General features: G+C 39.7%; 3 protein-coding genes and 1 non-coding gene across 6 annotated transcripts in view; 3 read left to right on the top strand and 1 right to left on the bottom strand.

Annotated features, from left to right (window-relative positions):
* The first annotated feature begins 168 nt into the window (after positions 1-168).
* The window catches only part of LOC148838707 (beta-1,4-galactosyltransferase galt-1-like), a 25,440-nt gene continuing 4,830 nt past the window's right edge, over positions 169-20,778 (top strand). The window contains exon 1 of one of the 2 annotated variants that reach the window (XM_088910290.1): positions 169-265. Coding sequence is in view for 1 of the 2 variants with exons in the window: in XM_088910288.1 (XP_088766414.1) it covers positions 15,076-15,142 (67 nt within the window). In the remaining variant the exon portion in view is untranslated. Of the gene's footprint in view, positions 266-14,692; positions 15,143-20,778 lie in introns of those variants that run through there. The other variant, XM_088910288.1, reaches the window with a different exon arrangement.
* Positions 1,149-1,221, top strand: trnav-cac (transfer RNA valine (anticodon CAC)). The gene has a single exon. It is a non-coding gene; the product is annotated as a tRNA-Val (tRNA).
* On the bottom strand, positions 5,075-13,274 carry LOC148838708 (transmembrane protein 229B-like). Of its 2 annotated transcripts, none has more exons than XM_088910293.1 (3): positions 13,132-13,274; positions 9,235-12,037; positions 5,075-8,549 (listed from the first exon to the last, which is right to left on the bottom strand). In XM_088910293.1, exon 2 carries the CDS (start codon positions 9,776-9,778, stop codon positions 9,266-9,268), a length of 513 nt encoding a protein of 170 aa, XP_088766419.1. In that variant the 5' UTR covers positions 9,779-12,037; positions 13,132-13,274; the 3' UTR covers positions 5,075-8,549; positions 9,235-9,265. The 2 variants fall into 2 exon arrangements, with proteins under 2 accessions (XP_088766419.1, XP_088766418.1); XM_088910292.1 differs by having other exon boundaries at positions 5,075-9,804; positions 11,924-12,037.
* Positions 15,064-20,778, top strand: part of LOC148838706 (beta-1,4-galactosyltransferase galt-1-like) — a 25,891-nt gene continuing 20,176 nt past the window's right edge. Inside the window, exon 1 of the mRNA XM_088910291.1 lies at positions 15,064-15,142. The gene's annotated coding sequence lies outside the window, so the exon portion shown is untranslated. The remainder of the gene's footprint in view (positions 15,143-20,778) is intronic.

The following is a 20,778-nucleotide window of genomic DNA, read 5'->3' as shown; positions in this document are numbered from 1 at the left end:
AACTGGCATGAGTGGTTGTTTTTTTTTTACTTGCTGTTGGCGACATCACACCTGGCAGCCGGGGGGTTAAATTCTGTCTTTTCTGTCTTGCAAATTTCTGAAAAACTGAGGGGCGCAGTGTTGAAATGCAAACTACAACAGCTTTTTTTTTTGTCCTAGTACATGATATCTCACTGTAACTGGCACTAATGCGTTTAATGTTCGATACGTTTGTGTTGTAGTTGAGGTTTGTTATTATTCGGGTTGGAAAACTTGCAGAACTTTGGTAAGTTTTTTCTGTTGTACATGTCTTTTTCTATTTTCTCTGTTAATGCCAGAGGTATTCGTAATATAGTTAAAAGAAAGGCGATTTAACCGATTTGTAAAACGAAGAGAGCAGACATGTTTTGCAAGGAACGCACTCAAGTCAGTCTGATTTTCAGCTTTGGAAGAATCAATGGGGAGCTGATATTTGGCTTTCTAGTGGTACTAATCATTCAACTGGTGTTGCTATTTTAAAGGGGAAAATACTTTATTATAACAGACATCTTTCTGAGCGGTGGATATTATTAGTGGTTGACATTGATTAAAAAAAAGTGTATAATTGTTCATGTATATGCTACCAATAGAAAATTACAAATTAAACACCTTTTTCACGAGTTAGTCATGAATATAAAACAGGTTTTAGATTCTCTGAAGCAAAACTAATTTTGGGAGGAGATTTTAATACTGTACCTAATGAGTCCTGAGATAGATGGTCGCAAAGGGTTAATAGTAGTAGGGAGTCAGTGGAATTGGAAAACGTGTGTATGGGTTTGGGGGTAACTGTTATTAGGAGAGGTCTGAACCTGGAGTAAACTTCAACTAGGAAACTAAAGCCAGTCCCGTTGTCGTAACCAATGACGCGCCACTCCGTGTCAGCGGTAGGTTGCAGTGTTGCAGTGTTGCGCCGGATTGTTTAAAACCGGGGCTAGTTTTAAAGTGTAGGAAGCAAAAGAGCAAGCAAAGTCTATTTCCGCTCTCAAAAGTAGAATGAAAAAAAAAACCTTTAGGATAATAAACAAACAAAACAAATACAATAAACATTAAACTAACATAGCCGTGGTTTTAAACCATACAAAGCGTGGTTGTAGCTTGGTGATTACAACTATACAAACTCTCTGCACGGCGTTTCCGTAGTGTAGTGGTTATCACGTTCGCCTCACACGCGAAAGGTCCCCGGTTCGAAACCGGGCGGGAACATGTTGGTTTTTTTTGGGTCTGGGGGGGGGGTGTAACCACGCTGTCCTGCTCAAAATTTCTCCTGGCCTTTACCCGTCCAGGCCTCCTAATAATCCTCATCTAAGAATTGGCTTCATTACTCTGCTCTCTTTTCCACTGATAGCTGATGCGTGAGCGTACTGGCGCACTGTCGGCAGAATCACGCCTGAAGTGTGTCACCTGAACCTGCAGTGTGTGTGTGTGTGGACTGCCCAGCCACGCGTTCCAATGTCATTATTGAGCCTTCCCGGCCTGACAGAAAAGTGTTTCTTAAAACACACAATACCCATTTACCGCTGATCATACAAACACTTCAGTTATGAATTCTCAGTACACACACTTTGCTTTGTAGAATAACGGGTGTTAAAAGTACTTGCGACGTCGGATATAAATGTCAAACTACGCAAGTTGAGTGTAGCACCGCACGGCGACGGTGTTTGAGAAAAGGTTTCAGACAGCAGCGGGAGTAATACACGTTGAAGTAATAAGGTACAGAAGCTAACTTCACTTTCAGACCTAAGCCTTTTTTGGTACGCAAAATAAACGTATATAAAAAAAATAAAAGTGACACACATTCCACCAGCTAACCAAGAAATCCAAAAAGGTTAAAGGGGTCCCATTCTTTGCTTTAATTACAGGTAAAATAGTACTCAGTATAAAAGCACGAATTCAAACTAGAATATAAGGTTTCCTCTTGGAGAGTGGAAACAATTCCCGTACGCATTCTCTTTAAGAAAATAGCAGAATTAAAAAATAAATCTAAACAGGAAAATCGTCATGGTCAAATGCCTGCTTTCGCGCCGCTAGCCAGCCGGCCGGCCGCTTCCAGGTTGAGGCAAATAAAGGAAGTGATGTCACCCGAGGGGCGTGGTCACTGCTGCTTACGTCATCAATGTGCGTCAAAGCAAATGTCTTCTATTTTTTAATTAAAAGCTTTCGTGCACGGCGTTTGCTCATTATTACCGATTACATACTGAAGGTGTTTCAAGCAATGTGATAACCTACGTAGAAGTCAGTTTGCGTGTCCACTTTGGATCAGTGGTCGAGTTTAATTTCGTTTTAACTTGTAAACATTATTAAATGTAGTTGAGAACTATGTCATATGCCTCATTATTTGAGATGCAAAAATAATCCATCCGTACAAATGAAAATTAAATGTTAACTTACTGTATTTTTTAAGATGGAGACATTCTTTAAAATTAATTTGTCATTTTTAGATGTTGTGCCCACCACCACTTGAACAGTTCTTAGTAAAATTAAGATGGCGTACATTCATTTCTACAAATCCAAAATATAACGAAACGTCTGGTTTTATATTCAAATTGACTGAAAGCTATTCAATATCCCTTTCAGGAGGGAGTCTAGAATATGCTTTTTACTGACTGGCGTCTTGACAACATGTCACTTGAGAGTTATTAAGAATTTCCTACATTGGTAATGGGGGAAAGGTGCAGCTCACAGCTATTTGCAGTAGGATATTTCCTAGTTTATCTCCTTGTTATAAAAACTCAAAACGTAAATAATGTAACAGGCCAACACTGAGACCTTTAAATCTGTATCAACTCCAAAATGTGACATTGATCATAAAAAGCTAATTATGGTTTTCAGGCTAAGAGGACTTAATGAAAGGGACTTGATGTAGTCTTCAGCATCCCGAAAGGGACCCACCTTGAGTACTTTGTAATGGAGATTGAGACAAAACCCCCAAAATGCTAGCAGAAATCAAGAGAGAGTGCATTTCAAAATGCCAATAAAAGACCCAAATAAACACAGGATTGTAAAGAACCAACTGCCCAGCCATCCTGCTGGAATTGATTACTTGAGTTCCTTGTAAGAGAGCTAATATAAGATAATATCAAGACAGTCCTAACAGTCTCCTGCTGTTCGTAGCATTTTCTGAATTCCTATTAAATAGATAGAGGACTGGAGAGATAGCCTGACTTCATATATGCAGAGCACAATCTCTTTAAACACATTGTGTTTCTACCACTGTGAAACAGTGCTAATTTTCATGAACCCCACAGTACAACAGCAAAACTCCATGTACAAGGGATGACATTGTGGAAATCTTTAAACAAACCCCACAGAGCTGGCACCAACTGCTCAAAGTCCAATGTTTGTTTGTCAGGACACCTTACAACTGTGGTTCAAATTGTAAACGTTAGTCATCTGCATGCACTATTGAACCTTTGAAAAAAATGTGCCTGCCGTTGTCTAGTGACAAAAAAAAGTGCAAATACCGCAGGTTTTAATTCTTTAAGATCACTGTTTTAAGAGAGAAAAACACAAAAACACATGTCTGGAGAAAGGATACAAACCAGAATACAGTTATGTTACCTATTCATTCCTTTCTTAAACTTTTCTAAATTTAATTTTTAAAATATTCATTTTCTTTTAAAAGATCTCTAGCAGCAAGGCACTGATTGAGCACTTGTATTTTAGCCCAAACCGAGTCCTGATATTCTTATATCGGTAACATTTATTCTTCTTTACTTTTATTGGCATTCTGAAATGCACTTCCTCTTGATTTTTGCTCGTATTCTGGGGTTTTGTTTCAATCTCCATTACAAAGTACTAAGGGTGGTTTACTTAGTCAAAAGCTTTCGGGATGCTAAAGACTACATCAAGTCTAGTGTACTTGTAATAAATCCAAAACACTCAGCTAAAGACCTGATCCACTTGAGAGTCACTGTTCTGCATCTCTCTTCTGTAGCTGCTGTGCATCTTCTGTGGAGCAGTCATATACGATTATCATAGCCTCTGCAAGAATTCTAAGGATAATGTCCAAAAGTTGGTTTTCACTAAAATGGGGTAGGTCATATTTTGTTACATATAGCAATGTCACAACAGGTATGTTCACTTTGACAGAAAACCGTGACTTTTTAAAGATAAAACCACCAATGCATACTCTTTCTGTAGCAATGCCTAATCTTCCCAAATTTCAAAACATTAGGTCTGAAATATTGAGTTGTAACTAGATTCCTCATTTTAGCAGGAACATTTGAGTGAACAAGAGTCACTGCATGAGCCAGAAATCACCATTAAGACCGTATCACAACAGAGCACTGAACTGGATGATGATCTTTCCTTCGCTCTCGTTTAATAATGTAGCTTTAGGGAAATGGAAGTGTACCAGCTACCGTCCTGGAACAACAGAGCATAACAGCACTGTTGCAATGATTTCAAAATTGTTTGGTTCACATTTCCAGGACAGATGTCTGTGCTCTGCTTTTTAAATCCAGAAAGGACTCAAATACTGTGAATCCGTTGAGGCAACCTTACACTTCCATCTTACCGTGTATTAAATAAAATGGTTTCATTTCTCAATAAAGAAAGGATCATCAAGTAAATCCTCTCTTGCACGTCTGGTGCCTTGTGAAAATGCGGTACTTTGCATTCCTTGAAGCCTCATTCAAGACCGGGCAATAGCAGTGCTGTTACTGTTAATATCTGATGACTGAATGACTAACCACAGGCTCTGCTCTGTACCGTGTTATAACAAATACCATTGTTGATTTCACCTGTTTTCAATGCCAGGCAACAGGGAATTAAATTAAACATACAGACACTGAAAACATTCCTTGATGTCAGATATTAGATAACAGAACAATGTTGTGATTTTTTTTTTTATTGGAAGCATTCCGTACGCACTGATTGCTTAAGAAGAACAAATTAAGAGAAAAAAAGTCTTGAAAATTTTAATAGGCTTTTTGGCATACAGTGTAAATAGCTGCAGCCATTTTGTCCTCCGTTTTTGTTTTTCTTGTAACCTAGTAACTTTCTAAACCACCTTTGTGTTTGTATATACAAAATGTATGTGCACATTTATGCATACATTGATGATTTGGGGAATAAAATCATTTATTAGCTCACATTAAAGACATGGAATTTAAGGAGAAGACGTTCTAAAATACAGATCACATTTGTCCAAAACAACTCGCATCTATAAATGACCACACTCTGCAGTGAGCAAGACACAAATTTGATTATTTACAGTTTACATAAAAAAGGTATAGGGAGATAATTGTCCAGAGAAAAAAAAATAAATTCAAAATGCACAACACATGGGTGTACCCACCGGAATGAAAAACTTTTTTGCATATTAAAACAATTTTAGTTGAAAACCACAGTTTCCAAAACCATAAATCATTCATGATCCTGAAATCAGAGATGAAAATAATAAAAATATTGCATTGATTTGGCAGACTGACACAGGTTCTGAAACACTGAAGTGAAACATTTGTAGTCACAGCTGAGGTCACACCTAAAGGCAGGCTGATATTAATGTACACCTGGATTTATATCACAGAAAAAAAATCTGCATTCCTAATTTGTGCTTTCATTGATAAAGAGATTCTCCTTTTCTATTCATTTTTCAGCATTTCACCAGAAATGCAGGACCTGAACAACAGGTTATGATAAAAATATACAATGCAACATAAACTGCAGTTGCATAACTCAAGAAAAATTGTACTCTTAAAAAGACAAACATTATTAAAGGCTCTTATAACAATCCTGATTGGATGGCTATTTGCTCAGTGTTGTAATGAGAAAAGCAATGATACATTGACTCAAACCACAACAGCAGCAGACCCCAGAGAAAGGAATAATTTGTAGACCAGTATTTGGACCTTGTTTGACAACTACAGCATCATAAGTTTCGTCAGGTTCACAGTAAGAAGGCAGAAAGTTGAGCTCGTGAAGACATTGATTTTGGAATGTTTTTTAAAAGGAAAACGCCAACACGCACAAAAAATACATTGATCAATAGAAAACCCAGATATTTTATAGTCTGTTGTCCTCCATTGATAACTCCTTCAGTATCCTTTTGTGGGATCTCCAAAGCAGTTGGAAGACTGTGGAATGTCAGATTAACAAATTAGCTGCAGAGTGGGTTAAATCAAATTTGCCTGTCCTGGAAAGGTCAAGACTTAGCATTGAAGCCACAACATTTAAAACTTGTTGTATTCATTGCAAACACTATCATAACACTGGCCAGAGAACTGGCAATTGCACTGACTGTGGCTGCCTCTCTCTAACAATCCAGCTGTTTGTAGAGATTTGTTCCACACCACACCCTGATGAACAAGTCTTGCGTCCCCAGAGAAGACACTTGATTGCCTGTTTTATATTTACATAAGACCATAAACGATACAAGCGTTGTCTACGAAACCAAAATTTGCAAACAGAGAAGAACATACAAGACTCGAAACTACACAAGTCTAGCATAACGAGAGTGAAATATTCAGAGCACACACAGCTCTTCCTGCTGTTGTAGGCTAAAACCCGAAATTTTACAATTCCTGAAACGCTGCATGGAAACTCCCAACAAGTTGTCTTACTAAATCCGGCTTGTTTTCCAGACTCTAAAGTTCCTAAATATATTGGAGCTTTAACCATTGTATTTTATAAATAAAATCCCAAACACGTGACAAGAAGCAAAATGCAAACATGAAATCGAAGCAGCTTCTTAGATCGAGTCAGGCTTCAATGATCTAATGAAGGTGGGCTGGAAGACCAGCAGGTGTGTGGGTCACAGGGAAGACCAGGACTGGGAACCACTGCAGTACACTGAAGGGTCTCTGTCTGGAGAAAAGGTGTTGTCTAGAAGTGACATTCCCTTCAATCATTTATGGTTATGCAGGGAGATGCAGGGGTCTGGCTTATTAACAACAGTAAAACATAAACAAGGTCAAGGTCTGGGCACTGGGATCAATGAATCAAACCAAAGGCAATTACAGAGAAGCTTGTGTGTAAACAAGTTCCCTGGCTCTACATCTGATGCGAGGTTGAACCGTGTTAAGGTGGCTGAATGGCAAGTGATGTTAAAATCAGACCCCTCACAAAGACAAAGCAAAAGAATGGGTGGTTCTTCTAGTTTAAACAAGGGGAATTGTGCTTCCACGTGGAATGTGGAAGACTGGGGGATTTTTACATCTAATGCATTTTCAGGTATCTTGATTTCAGACTGAAACTGAAATCAAACACCTACAGTATAACGAATGGGCTTTTCAACAAACCAAAACACGATGAATTTAAGAGCCATTAACAGTAGTGTTCTGAAAGCAATAAAAAAAAAACTCTGCTTCCAAGTACACAAAGTAGTGAGAGGCGGCAGTCAATCAGAGTCTCTCAGCAATGTTTACAGAGTGAATCACGAGTGACAGAAAACTGAACAGCAGGTTGGACTTACAACCCGGTTGTGCAACTCCTTGATTACATCTAAAATCCTTGCTGTGACCTGAATTTGTACTTCTCCAGCAGCCTTGTCTAAGTATTATCCTAGGTGATCTGAGCTCCAGTTCAACTCCAGATTAGTTCCCTCCAACGTCAGGGTGTCTGGCATTGTGACTGTAGGCTCTCTAAAAGTATTTTTTTAATTGGAGTCACCCATTGCTTTCATTATATACATATTTTTCCAATATGTGTTGATCTGATTTGGAATCACCAAATATTTCAAGACTTGGATCATACCAGGCAGAGAGAAATTCATGCCGAGATGTCTCAGTAATGATGCCTCCAGCATAATAATTACCATTGCTGTGTTCTGCTTGTGAGTTCCCTTTGTACTCCTCTATGACTTTTAAACCAAGCTTTTCTGATTCAAGGTTCTGCAGGAACAGCACGAAAATAATATAAACCCTTATTGCAGCCTCGAGAGCTTATATAATTGATATTAAAGAAACAGGTTCAAGTATTATAAGACTTTCAAGCATTCTGAAAGACGTGTTCTTACTTGTGGTGCATATTTCATTAAAATAGTTTTGCTACTGATGGGGAAAAAAAAATCAATAGTTTCTGGTCACTTGTTCTTTGGAAAATATATATTTTTTGAATAGTCATAATTATAAGTATTTATAATGCAATAAGCTACAATAGCTTAACTTTTATACATGTGAAAAAGGCATTTTCAGGATGAAATAAACCTTTACTTATTTCTTTGCAGTTTGCATTGGCACATTTCTATCAAGGTTATTTTATGGTTTGTGGCCAAACTGAATTTCTTTAGGATGCAAACCAAAATATGAACAATGGTGACTTTGAATTAATTTTCTCCAAGGGGCAAAATGAAATCTGACAGTCTTCAGTTTAAAAGAAACAGATTCTTGTATCAATTTGGAAATAACATTTTCTTCTATGACCCTTAGTTTTGGAGACCAGGCAGTGGGTCAAGTATGTTTCTACAAAAACTGCAAGTTCAAAACAGAAAAACAAAGCGATTTGTAAAAAAATAGGATGAAATTCTTGCCGCCAATCCAGGTGTTTCATTTTTCTTGGCTTTGAAAACAGATGACGCTTCACAAGACAGGCTGAAAAAAAAACACACTGCTGTCTTTAATCTAAAGGTCCCCTGATCATTGAGAGAAGCCAAGAAGCCTGCCAAGACAGGAAACCTTTACTACTAGTATCCAAAACCCATGTTTGCCTTCGGGCAATCATGTAAATCGTATTCCTAGAATTCCAAGTGCACTTGAAAGGATCAGTCCTTTGCTCACACATGAAACAAAGAATAGAGCTAACTCGACAGAAGTCTGACCAAAAACCCGTCAAACTCAAGTATTTCTAGAGCACCTGCCTTATTGCAATGAACAGCCCTGAAATGGAAACTGCATGGTGACAAAACATAGAACAGGAAGAGGGGGGGGAAAAAGCACAAACACACCAGTATCTAGCAGCTGGGTTGTCTGCATCATGAGAGCTTGGAGACGGTTATGTGGGAGGCTTAAAAGTGTACCACAGGCACAGATGCATTGTAGATACTGGCAACCGCAGTATCTCAATTTTGGGGATGTGCCCATTTTAATATGGCAGGGCTCTCTATAGAGTATAACGGTACACGGACAGGCACATCCCCACAAACATGGACTGGATTATCAGGGAACAGCCAGGCTGCAGGCACCAGTATTAAATATCTGGGTTATGCACAGCTTAGGTTGTAGGCACCGGTATCAAAACGCTGCTTTTGTAATTACAAAACGTATTAAAAAAACCCACGTGATGGCCGCACGTGCCCTCGGTCTGCAGGTCACTGCGCTTTCCGCCTCGGGAAACAGCGAGACACCAGGTCCCAGGCCCGGCCGCCCTCGCCGGCGCCCTCGTAGCGCAGGCGCAGGGTGTTGAGCACGATCACCCTCTCCACCAGGAAGGAGGCACAGAACCAGGGCAGGGCGTACTCCAGCGTCACCAGGCCCATGAAGTCGTAGTCGAAGGGGCTGTAGTCCCAGGGGCAGGCGTTGAACTGGCGCAGCAGCCAGCCCGTGGAGAACTCCCAGGCGTACGTCCACAGGGTGTAGAGAAGGCAGCGCAGCAGCAGGGGGCAGCGACCCCTCAGCAGCAGGTACATCTTCTCCATCACCAGGATGGAGGTGCCGTAGATGAAGAGGGCCCAGACGCTGGTGACCCCAGGGAACTTCCAGTTCCTGTTCACCACGAACTCCCAGGCCGCAGTGAACATCACCTCGCAGAAGTAGCCATGGATGGCGTAGAGGTACCAGCGGGAGTAGATGCTCAGGGGCTCGGTGCCATCTCTGGTACCCATCCTGGCTCAGATACCGTACCGGGTAACTAGAGGGGCAAAGGAGAAAGGGGTTGATCTTTCTCTGAACGTTTTTTTTTGTTATCTTCTATTGCAAAGAAAAACAAGAAGCATGAATACACTCCCAGACTCAAGCTTTCATGGTAGAGCCCCTGCTGATGTGCTTTTGGCATCGTGTCACGTCTGGTCGATGCAACGATAATGCACGTGCTATTAAAAGAGACGCTCATTGTCCCGACGGTAACTTAATGAATCTGCTGCAGTTAAAAGCGATCATTTTCTTTTGATGCTGAATACATACTGTATGCAACCTGCTCTCCAAAATGCAGGCTCTTTGGATTTTCAATTCCAGAGCGAATGAAGTTCTAAAAGAGTTATAGCAATGCTGCAGTTTAATTCACTTTTGCAGACATGGCCATATAAAAAAAATGGAAAATATGCAGTGTACTCTTGGCACAAGGCAGGGTACACCCCGGACGGGATGCCAGTCCATCGCAGGGCACACACAGACAGACCAAGGCCATGTTTCCCACAATTCTGGCACTTAGTAATTTCGGATTAAATATTCCCTTTCCGACACAGAATGTAGAATTCACTGCCCTTTTGACATCACTACATATAAATAGCTGAAAAAAAGAATTTCCTAAATATTTCTCAAAAATGAAACCTGATACAGAGTTTCATACCGAGTGTAGAAAGAAAATCTTGAATTTGGCATCATGTCTTGACATTGTGAGAACCTGTAACCTACTGTATGTTTAGTGGACTGTGGCTACAGCTCTGATTAAATTGGGGACGAATGGAGAATCATGTGTTAAAATAGATCCGTGTAGAATCTAAAATTTTGCCTTCATGGTTTTCTCCGTGTTTTTATGGAGCAGAAAAAGCACAAAGGGGGAACACAAATTCTGCTTATTTCTGTTTCAATGCATCAGCTCTTTCGCTTCAACCAGCCACAAATCCACTCTTACAGGAAACCATTACTGCAGAAGCAATCGATTCTAATTAAGTCAACATCATTACAACATTAATCTGGCATCTGGAGAAGATGTTTTCGTGCCCAAGTGGAAGTACCACTTCCTGAAAAACACATACAGTATAATAAAACTGGTTATTGAAAACAGAAGGCAGCTTTTTCCAGGCATGTGAACCAAATAGCTGAGTCACCTGCTCCGCTGGGTGCTGGGCTCAGTGTCTTTACACTCTGCCTGGAAACCTGGGCTGTTGATGTTTCACTACAGAACAGTTAAAGTGTTTCAGAACTAACTATATATTTAAAAAACGACTAGTTCGGTAAACCGTATTATTTGGTGAAATACAATTTTCTATTTTGGCACCAAGCTAGAGATCAGATTGTAGAACGGATCTGTATGTATCGGTATACATATGCAGAAATCAAAACCTCCTGCAAAAATAACACTTGACAAAGAGAGCGTTTTATCCATTCAAATCTGAAAGATGAGAATGAATAAGGAAGAGCTAATAGCACAACCAGCGGCAATGTGGAACACAAATCGCAGCATCTCACTTTGTGAGAACTGCATCTCTCACCTGTCCTTCATAATTTCTTTCTGATAATGATAATCATGATAATGTTGCTTTATTGGCCCTATACAATTTCTTGCATTAGGAATTCATCTTTTCACATAACCAAGCTTGCTCTCCATGAGACACACAGACAGGGAAAGAAGCTTGGGGTCAGAGCGCAGCCACTGTACAGCGCCCCTGGAGCAGTTGGGGTTAAGGGCCTTGCTCAGGGGCCCAACAGAGTAGAATTCCTCTGCGGGATTTGAACCAGCAACCTTCCAGCCACAGGCACAGTTCCTTAGCCACAGAGCCACCACTCCGCCCATTCTTGAAATGCAACACCAGTTGCTGATCTCTTGATTTTACCCATGATCAGATTTGCAGTCTACCCAGGCCAGAAAACCAGTGGCTGAATTGTTTAAGTATGGACTGGTTAAAACACCTTGCTCTCCCCTCTACCCTTAATTGGATTTATTTCTGTGTTAAGAGAACCTGGGGAAAACAGGTCCCTCCTTTAACAAGGAAAGATTTCCTGCGACTTCATAGAGACCCCAGCTGAGCTGGCTAGAAGTTCTCTGAACTGCAGGGCAAGCCAAAGAAAACCTGGCAGAACACGCAAACCCGTTTGTAAAGAAGGTTCTCTCCGTCTAGACCGGTGTCACAAGGCAGTCCTCAGAGCTTGCACAGCCTCTCCCTTTGGGTTCTGCGAGGTGACCGTGGAGCCCAAAGAAAAACCTGCAGAGACAGACGAATAACTAGATTAAAAAAAAACAAAGAACTCCCAAAAATACACACAAATCCCTCAAGGCACAGCTCCGTGACCAGGCGCACCGACTCCACGTGGCTCTGTCATGCCTTTTGGTTTTGGGGGTGCTCTGTGCATACCGTCATCCTGGGTCACTGGCATTCTGAAGCGTGTATTTGCATGCAGATGTGGTGTTAGGGGTTACTGCCTAAAGGTTTCGGAGTTTGCAATTAAGACATCTTGAAGAAATGGAGTTGTCGGGAAGAGTTAGGCTGATATTTAATTTCCATCCATCTTCTAACCACTTCTTCCAATTCATTGTCGCCTGGTGCTGATTTTTTCCAGAAGTTAAGTGCTGTTTTCCTCAACACTAGAGCACACCATTCACTCACGCTCATATTGCACCTGCACTGTTGTCTTTGAAGCACCTGGACTGATTAGTTTCTTTGATCAGGAAGGGGGTGGTGAAATATTCTGTTACTTTTGTTAAGAAAAATACAGGTGAAGAAGAGATGAATGCTCAACAGAAGTGTGACGTACATGAAAGCAGTGCAGGATCCTTCCTTTCATTATTTTTGATAAAGTATAGCAAAATAGTGTACTGGTTATAAAGTGTAACACTTCTTTCACCCAGACTAGGATGATACCAATTATCTTTATACCCGAGGATTTTCAGATGTATGACTGACACTTAGCCCTGTGATTAAGCACCAAACTGATAAAATGATCAAAACAATCCAGACATTTCGACATTAAACGGACCCTTTTACTGCATCTTAGTCGAAGCGAGACTGTCAACGGCTGTAAAGGACTCGATTGGCGGTTCTTGCACAAAGTACAGGTCACGTTAATATAGGCAAGGCATAGAACCTGAGCTGAAAACAAGGTCACGATGTTAAGTATTAAAGAACAAAGACAGCCATCACAGTAACAATCGCGCTGTAAAAACAGTGCAACTTGTTCACTTGACTCCACCGACACGTCACCGTGCAGCAGAGTTCTCTAAAAGCAATAAAGTCATCATCGCCTGCCGACTCCAAATAAGTCATAATCGCTCAGAAAAGCAGACAGAACGGTCACTCACGGAAACAATTATCGGAATTGGAATGGTAGCATTGTTTCGCCGCGTTTCCTTGTCTCCTAGCTTTCCTGGGAATGCCGGCTGATCAACTGATGGCCATAATCACAAAAGAACGCAGGCGTCCTACGTCAGGATTCCTACACGAAGTCGTTGTCAGCCATCTTGGTGAAGGAAACGACAGATATTCTTCATTATTGGCCCTTTCTAAAGTATTTCTAGGTTAAAGCGGTGCACATAATGCATTCCTTTTCTGAAGCTGAGATCCGACTGCTGAAAAGTGAACAATTAAACAGCTGGCGGAATTCACGGGTTACTATTTAACCAAAAGGGACGAGCGTTTAACCAGAGGGCACAGGAGTGCCCCAGAACCAGGATCGGAAAACGTTGCCCTGAACACAGATTGATAGATTTGTATTTAAATGCTTACTGATTGATTGATTTCTTGTTGATGAGGCTAGTTAACAGCATAAACTCTAACGTAAAAGTGACGTCTGTACCAAAGACAGCCTTTGACATTATACAATTAGTGCAAGTGTAGCTTAATTACTCGATTAATTGCTTAATGAAAGACTATATATCACTTGCTAAACAGTTTAAAATTCCCTTCGAAATCCATTGTTTCACTAAGAGGCATCCTCATTTTCAAAGCTTCGACCAATGACTGCATGAAACCGTAAATCTTGTCAGGCAAATCAGGCTTTGGTTAAAAAAAATAAAAGTTTCCACAACATTTTTAGAAAGTCGAAATTCGTGATGCCAGTTTCCCACTAGACATATAATTAGTGAAATGATTTGTTTTTCAAATTGAAAAGTGCTCACATCTATGAACAGACGAAGAGTCGCGTCAATATGAAGTGTGTTGTACTTTTAAAATGCCAGGCAGGTGTAAGAATTCATCCACCATAAAGCACTTGATTTTCTAGTGCAGTTCCCCTCCATAAGTAATTTCGAGTTATGTTTTTAACAGTACGTGGCTGACAAATTGTAAACATGTTTCAAATTCAACGTGTGTTGTCAGAGTACTGCTCTTCAATTTAAACAATGTTGAAAAACATTTTCGAGAAAATATAGAACAGAAGAAGGAGCTCTACCATATCCGAAAACGCCGGTATAAAACGTTACAGCTGTTGCTGTCTGATTGTTAAAGCGTTTAAGTATATCGTGTGTATTATGTGTGTACATTTCCCGCACACGATATATAAACCTAATTTCATACCAAGAAGGACAAAATAATTTATTTTATCGTATTCATATAATTAATCATTTATCGTAGAGGTATTCATATTCCTATTTGTTAAATTCATATCCCTATACGCTAGAAGCATAAATAAATATTTAATTGTGTGTACATGCCAACTAATGAGTGTTTAGAAATACGTATTTAAGTAATAACTAATTATTGATTCTTGATAATGAAATAATCAGTATAAACGCTCTGCCAAAATAATCAGTCAAAGATCCGTAGCCTTAAATGTTATGCAAGTTCCAAGTAACTGCAGGCAAGTTTTGACTGGCTGGCGAAAAAAACGGGAAGTTTTTCCAAGGGGCAGTGAAAAATATTCACTAGTTGCTGAAATCCCGTTAGGTGGCGTGTAGTACGACGTCTTAGCTAAAACAGAAACAATTATTTTAAAAAAAAATCCACCGGAAGCTACTGCAGGAAAACAGTTGTAGTGCAGAAGTAGTGGTTAGCTCTTATTTCTTTTAACCTCAACCTCAAAGCAAATTTCCGCTATAGACGGAGTAAAAATAATAAACCCTAAACTGGGCTGTAGCAGGACTAACTAGCACATCTCCTGAGGGGTAACTGACACCTTCGGATAGCCCGAGCAAAAGTGCCATGTCTCCTTCACGGTGTGCCGTTTTCAGATGTTCAAATGTTTGCTTAACATTTGACATGAAAAGAAAGCTCTACGCAGGCAGAACTCATCCTTTCGAACTGAGAAAATGCCGAAGCGACAACTGAACTGCGTCACCACGCGATACCAAACGGACTTCGGCTGCTCGCAACTAGGTAAGCCCGTGTGACAGCAAAACCAAGAACAAGCTCCTGCAATTAATTTAAACTCTAGTTTAACCCGTTCTCTTCATTTAGCCTGCTTGCGGATCAGTGGATTGACAGTTGCATATCTGATATAGTCTGACAACTATGAAGTTAAAGACACAAAAAGGCGACCTGATTTTTATTACTAACCTGTCAGGGAAATGCAAAAATAAGATCTCGGCTTCAAAAAGACATCACAATCCGCAGATAAACTTCACGGACTTCCATTTCTGTGTGCCAAGTTTTAGATGTCTGTCTTTACATGGGTCTTTTTCTAAGGAAAGGGTAAAAACGTCTTGCTCCGTACTAAAATGACACAAACGTTTACATATCAGGATATGAGCTGTATAACTGTCGGGTAGCCTATGTATTCAGGGACATGAAATAGATTTTTTGTTTTCAAGAAAGAACAGGTAGAGCACCGTAGTCTAGTGAAAAAGCACTGAGTCCGTTTTAAATACCATGGTGCGTAGGCAAAACCAACAAAGAGCATTGTAAAGTATTTTCAATTTTCAGTGTTTTCCGATGGAATGCCTTCATTTAAGGCAAGGTGTAGGATGTCTTTCAGAAATGATCTAAATGATGCATTAAATTTAAAATAAAAAAGACAATAGGCAGCCTCAAAAGTTGCCTTTTCGTTGACCTTTCTTTATTACTCAGCTCCTGGCTTTTAGCACTGTTTTTACCCCAGCTCGTTTCCCACAGACATTCACATTGATCACATCGTGCAGTGTGGAGGGGAGCACACTATTGTTTTAAATATGCGTCAGATTCATTAATTCGTCATTTTTAAACAAGAGAAAACAGCCACAGCAATCAATGGTTTGCTTCTCCTTAACGGTCTGTAGAGGCATCTGCCGGAAACCTCTCGTTGGCCCTAATCTTTTCAAGGGACAGTACAGCGAATACACGTGACAAGGAAAGTTGGGTCATACCTCTGTCTGTGGTGCACACTGTTGAAAAGCTGGCAAATTGAACTGATGGATACTGAGTCCGGTGACGTGCGATTGTACGTTCATATATGCTTCAACAATAGTAAAGGCCTCAAAATGAATTTGCCTTTAATAAAACAAATAATTTTGTGTCTGTTATAATATGGCTAGGCGGTTAAAGTGAGGGAAAAGGGTGCCTTGCAAATTGTGTAAAGGGGACCAAGTGTTCCAAAACAGGAACTGAAGGCACTGTCCTGAGCTACAGCTCCAGCTGTGAAAATACTACACATACTGTACTGGTACACGTAAACTAACGTTACCAGCTGAAGCTGATTGAGGGCGGCGTGGTAATGCAGTGCTTGGCCTCACAGCGCTGGGGCCCTAGGTTCAGATCAGGACCTGGGGTGCTATGTGCGTGGAGTTTGCGTGTTGGTGTGAGTTTCCTCTCAGTGCTGCAGTTTTCTCCCACATTCCCAAAATGCCCAAGAGGTTAATTAGCTTCTGGGCAAACTTGTCTGTTGGCTGGCACCCGTGGCTTGCTGGGAAAGGCTCCCACGATCCTGAGCTGGAAGAAGAGATTAGAAGATGGATGGATGGATGGATGGATGACGTTGATTGCAAGATAATATGAGATCAAATGAATAATAAACTATAGGATCTAGTTACAAGCAGAAGAAATGAGCTAAACATTGTGTGTTGTCATGCTGGTTTTCGCAAAAAAAGGAAAGTATTAATAACATGTCCCAGTTTATAAAAAGAGCTTAATCTATATTGATTAATTTTAGCATGATAGATACGGAAATATTACATCAATTAGGACATCTTAAAACAAATAAATCAGGCTGGTATACCAGGGTGTGTAAAAGCCCAGTTTTACTTAAGTAAATGCTATTCACAGACCTTTAACCTGTATATTCCAGCTGTCATTAAGGACAATACATGTACCCACAGATCATAGAATTGCAAGTTTAACACTGTGGTGTTGCAAACACATTGCAACCTTTGCTCTTCTAATTCTGGTCTCCTATCTGTCCCCCAAGGCTGTCTTCATTCTATGGGTGACAGGGCCTTCTCCTGTTATGCCCCCAAGCTCTGGAACTCTCTCCCCAAGGACATCAGAGAGTCACCTTCTCTTAACTCCTTCAAATCCAGACTCAGAACCCTCTTCTTTCGAAGAGCCTTTACTGAACTGGTTCTGTTCTTTGCCCCTCTGCTCCTGCTGTATTCAGTACCTCCATCTACTGTCTCCTCTCACTGTGCATTTGCATTGTGCATATCTTGAGTACTTTTTTGTTGTTGTTGTCATTCTGTAAAGCGCTTTGAGAAGCCACCTTTAAAGACGCCATATAAAATAAAGTTAATTATTTTTATTAAATATAAAAATCTCCTTGGAGAAGTAACACAAAACCACACAAAAAATAAACCCAGAATGTTCAATTGGATTGAGGCCTGAAGACTGAGATGGCCTGCCTACAGCTGTTATTTTCTGTTATTTAGCCAGCCATTTCTTTGTCGATTTGGATGTAAGTTTTTTGGACCATTATCACACTGAAATGTAAGTTTATGGCCAAGCTGGAGCTTCTTGGCAGAGGAAACTAGGCAAGTGGCCAAAATGTGCAGATAGTGGGGGGGGAAGAGCAACCTCCCACCTATATCTTAACAAGACCCAGAGATGCAAAACAACAACAGAACTTCCTTTGCACTCCAAGAGAGCTGAATGTTATTTTAGATTTGCTCAGTGCAATGCTTTTATAATTAAAGTATAAGATTTTTAAATTTGGCATTATCCAATTGAATAATTCTGAACCAGACTCATTCTAGTACTGTACTGCAGTGATAAATCTAGTTACAAGTTATAGGTGATACAAAAACAGGGGGAGTGGCAAAAAGAAATAGCACACAAGACTTCGACAAAATCATGAATTGGGCCAACCCTGGCAAACGAAATTTAACTTTGATAAGTGCAAAGTGATCCTTACAGATATTAGAAATATTTGTTTTGCATTTCACATAATTGCTTTAAGTTGTGCACAGAATGGATCCATATTATAATTAAATTATTTGAGGAAGCAACAAAGCCAAAACACATAAAGCAAAGGTATATTTAGGACATTTAGGAAGAGATCAGACAACAACAACATGAATATTTCCTGGTTTGTGGAAGATTGTTATTTATAGTTAGGATAGTACATAAACCCCTGAGGAATACAAAAAGACTCGGAAACAAATAAAAATTTAAACTGGAAATTATAAGAGAGTTAATTAAGGACACAAGATAGGAAACACTTTTGGTTACCTGCCTGGAAAAGGCTTCCCAACCAGGTGGTTGCGATTCAAAATCTGGGATATGTCAATGAGTAAAACAAAATTTTAGAATCACCAATGTGCCCTAGTAAGATGGACCAAATTGCTTCTTTGCTTTAAAAACCAATTTTTGTTATTAAATCTTCATCTGCTTGCAATTTGCATGTAAGATTGGTCCTTTGGATAGATACTTTAGTGTCCACTACTATGGACATTTGTCTTTGGCTTCTCCCATAAAAGTCCAAAACACACAAGCAAAACATATTGTAAGTATATAAACATAAAACATTCTCTTTTTTTTAGTCTATGTAGAGGCGCAACACAAAAGGGGCCCAAGAATGTGAGCATTATTATCAGCCTCTCACCTTGTCTTTTCTTGAAAGATCCCATGGAATCTTAAAAACAATAATATGATTCATTCTGTTCCAGACACCCACTACTCATTGTGTAAAGAAGGGCAGTGTTTTAGGACTCAGACCCTTTTTGCCGTCTTCATCTTGATGGGAACAAGTAATAGGTTTATTCCATGCTGAAAAGAGAAGAATGAAAACACAACGTTTTGGCTGTGGAGCCTTCAGGGATCAGCCTTCAGCCTTGAAGGCTCCACGGCCAAAACATTGTGTTTTCTTTCTTCTCTTTTCAGCAGGGAATAAGCCTATTTCTTGCTCCTTTGCAGCCATGCATGCTGAGGCAGCTACCCACCTGAACTACTTCATCTTGATAGGTTGTTTAGGCAGACATCGATGTCTTTATCTGTGGAATTCTGAACCCTTATTTTCATTAACTAGATTCACGTAATGATTATGTCTAAAGATACTGTGCCTTTAACCTGCAGGTTTCTGGCAGATCTTACAGGTCAACTATAATCTCAGTCGATCATGTCTGAATTGTTTTTAGGAGGTCTCTTTTGTACTGTAGCAATCAATCTTGTGCAGTATTCTAAATGTGTACAGGCTACCATTAATATATCAAAACTGATCGCATTACTGCCACTGATCTCACATCTGGAGGTGCTCAAACAGTAATAATATAATCAGAAAAAGTGCAACCGCAGCTACAAGTTCACAATGAGTACTGTAGTTCTGTTATTCTGCAGTACTTTTTCAGTCAAGCTGTCTCTGTACTTCCTGGAAATGTATGGGTGGAGTTATTTCCTCAACTGCTTTTCGTACATGTGCAAAATGAAAAAAAAAAACTGTATTCAGTCAACCCCACCATTCTTAAACTAAGTAAGTAGGCCTTGCCTAGCTACCTCTGTAACCCAAGCGTAGTTCTAACTTGCCTATACTTTGAAACCTTATAAATTAAACATGCATGATATCAGAAGTTTAAGCATTTTGTGTAAGTGTTTAGAACATACTGCATACTTATCAAATGGCCACCATAAACAATGGTGTTGCAAGCATCAATATGTATGTGTAAAATATGTATTTCCTGTGATTTGTGTTTTAATCTGGCTTTACAGCAGAAAAGAGGTATAAGTAAATATCAGGGATGTTACATTTGAGTGGCTCAAGCCTTTTATAACTTAACATTTCTGGCATTTGTATGTTAATGTTGTAAATTGTGTATTTCTTTTAAATACCCATAAAAAAAAGTATGATGATCTTTGAGCTTTAATGAAAAGCCAGCTGTAAAATGACAGAAAATGTAATCTAGCAGTTTGGTTGTCAGTTTATTTAAGAAGGGCATTATGGGCAGGTTTTCAAAAGTTCTAAATTATCTGATTAATATTATTTGGTTTTTTTTACTACCCGTGCTTTGAAATGATTTTGGTGCAACACGAGAAGCACAGAGTTGGCTCCATAAGGAAGCTCTGATAAACCAAAGTACCGACTATTACCTGGACATTTTCTGAAGAATATTTCCTAGTGTAGGGTCAGGCCAGTTAAACCTTCACTTACAAAAGGCGCTATTAGCAGTACTGTACATAATCTAAGCGTAGTAAGGACTCACTTCTTGATAAGTTAGCAATTCAAACTATGTCCTCCCACTTTTAAAACTAATATCACAGCCCAGATGCATTCAGACATGCTAATTAGTTTTTAGAAAAAACAAGCTTTCAGTAGCTACTCCTCTTCTTTTTTCCCCCAACAGCTAAAGAGATGCCTCTTTCACTGTGACTAAATCAAGCCGCTGAATCAGTTTTGATTTTCGAATTTACCCACATTAAGTGCTTACATGCAGAAAAAAAAAACAGCTAATTAATCAAGAGTCATCTCATTTAATAGACCCACAGTAAGAATGAAAGAAGTAACTGCTAGGTTTTAAAGTGAGTTGAGCAAAAATGTAACTAAAACACATGAGCGTTGTGGTCTGATATTTTGAGCACAGCACAAAAAATCAAACTGGTGAAAAGCATCAAGCCTA

This window comes from Atractosteus spatula, chromosome 3 (genome assembly GCF_055471065.1).
Source record: "Atractosteus spatula isolate fAtrSpa1 chromosome 3, fAtrSpa1.hap1, whole genome shotgun sequence".
Taxonomy (NCBI): domain Eukaryota; kingdom Metazoa; phylum Chordata; class Actinopteri; order Semionotiformes; family Lepisosteidae; genus Atractosteus; species Atractosteus spatula.
The sequence above is the reverse complement of the archived record's forward strand: the minus strand, read 5'-3'. Positions and strand labels throughout refer to the sequence as shown.